Below are 4,213 nucleotides of genomic sequence, written 5' to 3'. Positions count from 1 at the left end.
AGCAGGATGTTTTTTTCAGTGAGAGGCCAAGGAGTTCTGAACCCAGGACACCCCTCACCGAAGACGTAGCTCCTGCACTCAGGAACTCACAGTCTTCATCCATCGTAGCAGACGAAATATTTATGATTTAGCATACATCTATGCAGTCAAACATGAGTTCTGGGGTTTTTTAACCTCTCTAAATACAACGAGGTTTCTTGAAGTTTTTTTAATGTTAGGCTGTTCACACATCAGTACCTCTTAATAGAAGCATTTCCATTAAGTTCTGGGTTCCAGCTCTTCTCCATAGGTCAGAGTGCTTTTCTACCACGCCAGGTCTTGATTGTAAGTCATAAAGCTTACTGAGCAATATTCATCAAATAATGTAAGCAAATTTCATGCAACTTATTTCATCCAGCTTTTTTTCATCCTGAGAACAGGGTAAGTCATCTATATTATTCCCTGAATCACGTGGACAAAACCAATGATTTTTTGTAATAAAATAGCCAGCGAACACTTTTCAATGATCTGCCCCATTCAATGTGAACGATGAAAGCATTTGGAGAGGGACAAACACCAGACCCTTTCTGGCCTAGAATGCTGGGTTTTGTTTCACAGGCAGCGAACGCGAACACCCACAGATCACCATGTAGATGAAAGTGCTGTTATTTTTACCTGCTTTAAAAATAACAACAATAACAACAACAGAAGATTGCCATTTCATCCAGGGTAAGAATGAATCAGACTTCTGCACTATTTTTTCCCCCCTCTTCAGCTGATGATTGAGTAGTCTGGTTTTAGAGTGGCCACGGTCAAAAACCCGAGATGTTAAAGGACAACTCCGGGGGTAACTATTATTCTTTCTCCCTCTCTTGCTTGCAGAGAGCCAGGAGAATAAATCTGGATCACACTACCAGTGTTCTTCCTGCATCTCTACACTGCTCTACATACTTTATTTGCAGAGTAAGTAGAGACATTGAATGGTTAAGCTAGAGAAAACACTTGCAGATAGACTGCCTGTGATTCTGTCAAATTCTATCAGCTTAAGCAGGATCGGACCTGCTCATTACCCAGACGGAAGACTTCCAACAACAAGCTCTGTGCCGCGCTGTGATTTGAGAAACAGAGTGGATGGAGTACGCTGCCTTTGGGGTAAGGATTAACCCAATGCCATGGGGCTGGAGGGACAGAGCTCAGCTGCCAGATGCAGCAGAGCATGTCAGTATTTCCAGGGCTGCTTCCTCCCTCCTGTCACGAAGGTCCCTCACGCTTCAGTCTCTGCGAGCTGTGCTTACGTTCACGGAGACAGCAGAGAGAAAGAAGGGGTGAGGGCCAAAATTGCTGCGAGCGCGCAGCATCCGAACAGGAACTCAGGCTCACGTTCTCTCTGGACCCCAAAGCCTTGCCTTCTCCCCACCACAGCAGCCTGTCGATTCTAGCCTGCACCTAGTAAACAAGCTATTTTTGTACAAAATGGGGGATTGAATCCTCTCTCAAAAAGAAGGGAACCAAAGCCAAGCCAAGCCTACTGACCTCCCATACGTGCTTCAGCCACTATGCAGAGGGAAAATTTTTCAGGGAGAGGAACTGCTGCTGCTGAACTCAATACTGCTGTCAAAAGCCAGGCATCTCATCTGTTCCTGCTGGGCCTTCCTCTGCCCATCTCAGAAACTCTGAACTTTTTCCTTCCTCCCTCTCTGTACATACTGGGTATCAATTGACCCCTCAAAGCAACAAGTAGATTTCTTCCTTTTTCATGCCCCAAACTCTGGGGTTAATAATTTAAAGAGGTCTGCAGCTTAGCTGCTGACAGAGAACCTGCAGAATAGACCTGGTGGCTGCTCAAATATTTATATTACAGCGGTACCAGAAATTTGGCTCGAGATAAGACCTCAGTACACCCGAGGTTGTAGGTGCACGTAGCACCTATCCCTAACAGATCAGAGGGGACATGCAGAGAGGTCCAAGACAAAAAAAAAGGCAGTTTTCAGAGCACATGGAGTTCCACCAAGCCAGACTCAGCCAACGGCGTTGCGCAGCGGTAGGCGGCTCAGCGCACAGCTGGGCACAGCTGGGGGAGCTGGCTGTGGGCTGCCTTTGGGCAGTTTGCCCGCTGCCTGCAGAGCAGCCCTGTGAGCGGGCGGGTATAAAGGCTCTGCTGCAGAGGCAGCGCAGCCAAGGAAATGAAGACCCAGATCCTCAGAAGTATTCAGGTGTCCAGCTCCTACGACGTGCCTACACAACCTAAGAGGATGAGACCTACACAACTTGCTCAGCATCATATGGGAAGTACGCGGGACTCCAGACTTAACACAGTTGGCCCAAATTTAGAAAGCGGAACCCCCTTCTTAGACAACACCCTATAAATACACCTAAGAACAGAAGAGGGGACATACTAGCTCAGACCAAGGGCCCACCCAGCCCACCGTCCTCCTGTCTCCTTAGCAGCCAAGAGCACATAAGTGGAGAAAGGTACAGGGACAGGCAACCACGTGCGGTACCTCCGCCTCCGCTCTCCCAGCCTCTACCACTGGCTGCTCAGGGACCTCAGCAGCCCTCCACAGACCTCTCTCTGATGAGCTTGTCCTGTTTCCCCTGGAGCCCAGGTAAACTTCTAACTCCATAGCACGCTGCCGCAAGGAGATCCCCATCCTCTGATACACAGACTGAATGAAGATCCTAAAGAAAGCAAGCGATGTATTGCAACAGCTTGGGATCTCTCCTGAGGAGACACTGTGAGATGAACTGAACGGCTGAATGCTCTGCATTGCACTTCACACTCGTCAGACTTGCGAGGTCCTGTCGAGGCAACGTAACAAACGGAAGGAGCAGAGAAGCAGAAGCACGGGACTTCGTGGTCCCAGTCAGGCTTCGTCCCAGCTGTGTCACTGCAAGGGTTTGGGCAAACCAGTTCACCTCCCTATACCGCTGTATTTCCTCCAGTAAAACAACACACACAACCACCTCCTCAAAGAAACAGTGAAATGATTCATTGGTTAATGTTGGTACAGAGCTTTGAAGAGGAAAAATACTGCTACTTGCAGGGGAAGAGCCCTATTTTTGCACAGCACAGGTTTACCTTTAAGGACGTGGAGTCAGCGTGGCTTCCGTGTGCTCACGTGAAGCTACACACTTACTTAAGTGCTTTCTGCACATACCTTCTGATGTCTACAACATGAGCATCTAAATAATATCATGAAGACTAACCAAAAAAGTTGTCAGGAATACGTTTTCATAAGGAAGTCTCCTCACCATACAAATAAATACCAAAATACCCTTATAGGCTCCAAGATAAATTTCACCAGAGAGGGTTTTTAAGATTACCTGTGAACTACTCCTGCTCGGTGAAGATGTTCAACTGCCAGGATAAGCTGCCGGATATATTTGCGTGCTTCATGCTCCTCAAGTCTTTTTTTCTCATAGATCTTGTGCATCAAGTTGCCACCTGGGCACAGCTCCATGACAAGGTAGTAGCTGTTTTCCGTTTCCAGTATATCCAGCAGCTGAGCAATATTTGGGTGGCGGATCATTTGCTGGATCTGCCCTTCCCGTCGCAGATTCTTGGTGACATAGGTGTCCTTTTTGGCTCTTTTCTTGTCAATTACTTTCACTGCCACCTAATGAAAAAACAGAAAAGAGGGGGTTGTTAGCAGTCACACCGACGATTTATTGTTTTAACCTTGTATAAACAACCTCAAAAAAAAAAAAAATTAAAAGGATGTCGGTCTCAACTGATACACCACGGTTTCGGGCACAGCTGCCCCGGTCAGAGAAATAGCTGTTTTTCCAGCCCCACTGACAATTTCTTTCTTTATTCCCTTGTATGATGACAGACAAAAGTTATTGCAAGGAAACAGACAGCAAAGGAGAGAACCATAACCATAACACTTAGCACACTTAATGCTGGCCTTTTATTTTATCTGTTTTCCCAGAAAGTCTTCAGGTTGGTGTTTACAACTTTTAAGTGTCTTTTTTGGCTTTTCCTGACTTTGGATATACGACTTGAGACGATACGCTTCCACGACTAGTTTCTTAAACTACAGCCAAGTGTTAGTTTTGCACAATTAAACAGAATGAAAACATACTATGAAAACCAAAGTAATTTTGGTACCACTCCCTTGGCACATTTCTTTTTCCTCTTTTAAAACGCACACGAAAGAGGATTCCCTTGTGACTTCTAGAACCGAGCAACTCTGCAAAATCCAAGGCGGCAAAACTTTTTTTTAAACGCAAG

At 46.2% G+C, this 4,213-nt stretch overlaps 1 protein-coding gene across 1 annotated transcript in view; it reads right to left on the bottom strand.

Moving 5' to 3' along the window:
• The window catches only part of HUNK (hormonally up-regulated Neu-associated kinase), a gene marked incomplete at its 5' end in the record, with an annotated part of 34,909 nt that extends 31,313 nt beyond the window's left edge, over positions 1-3,596 (bottom strand). Inside the window, one exon of the mRNA XM_009703832.1 lies at positions 3,304-3,596. Coding sequence (XP_009702134.1) covers positions 3,304-3,596 — 293 coding nt within the window. The remainder of the gene's footprint in view (positions 1-3,303) is intronic.
• Positions 3,597-4,213: the final 617 nt, after the last annotated feature.

The sequence above is a fragment of the Cariama cristata genome, unplaced genomic scaffold, assembly GCF_000690535.1.
Source record: "Cariama cristata isolate BGI_N322 unplaced genomic scaffold, ASM69053v1 scaffold7147, whole genome shotgun sequence".
Classification (NCBI taxonomy): Eukaryota; Metazoa; Chordata; class Aves; order Cariamiformes; family Cariamidae; genus Cariama; species Cariama cristata.
The sequence above is the reverse complement of the archived record's forward strand: the minus strand, read 5'-3'. Positions and strand labels throughout refer to the sequence as shown.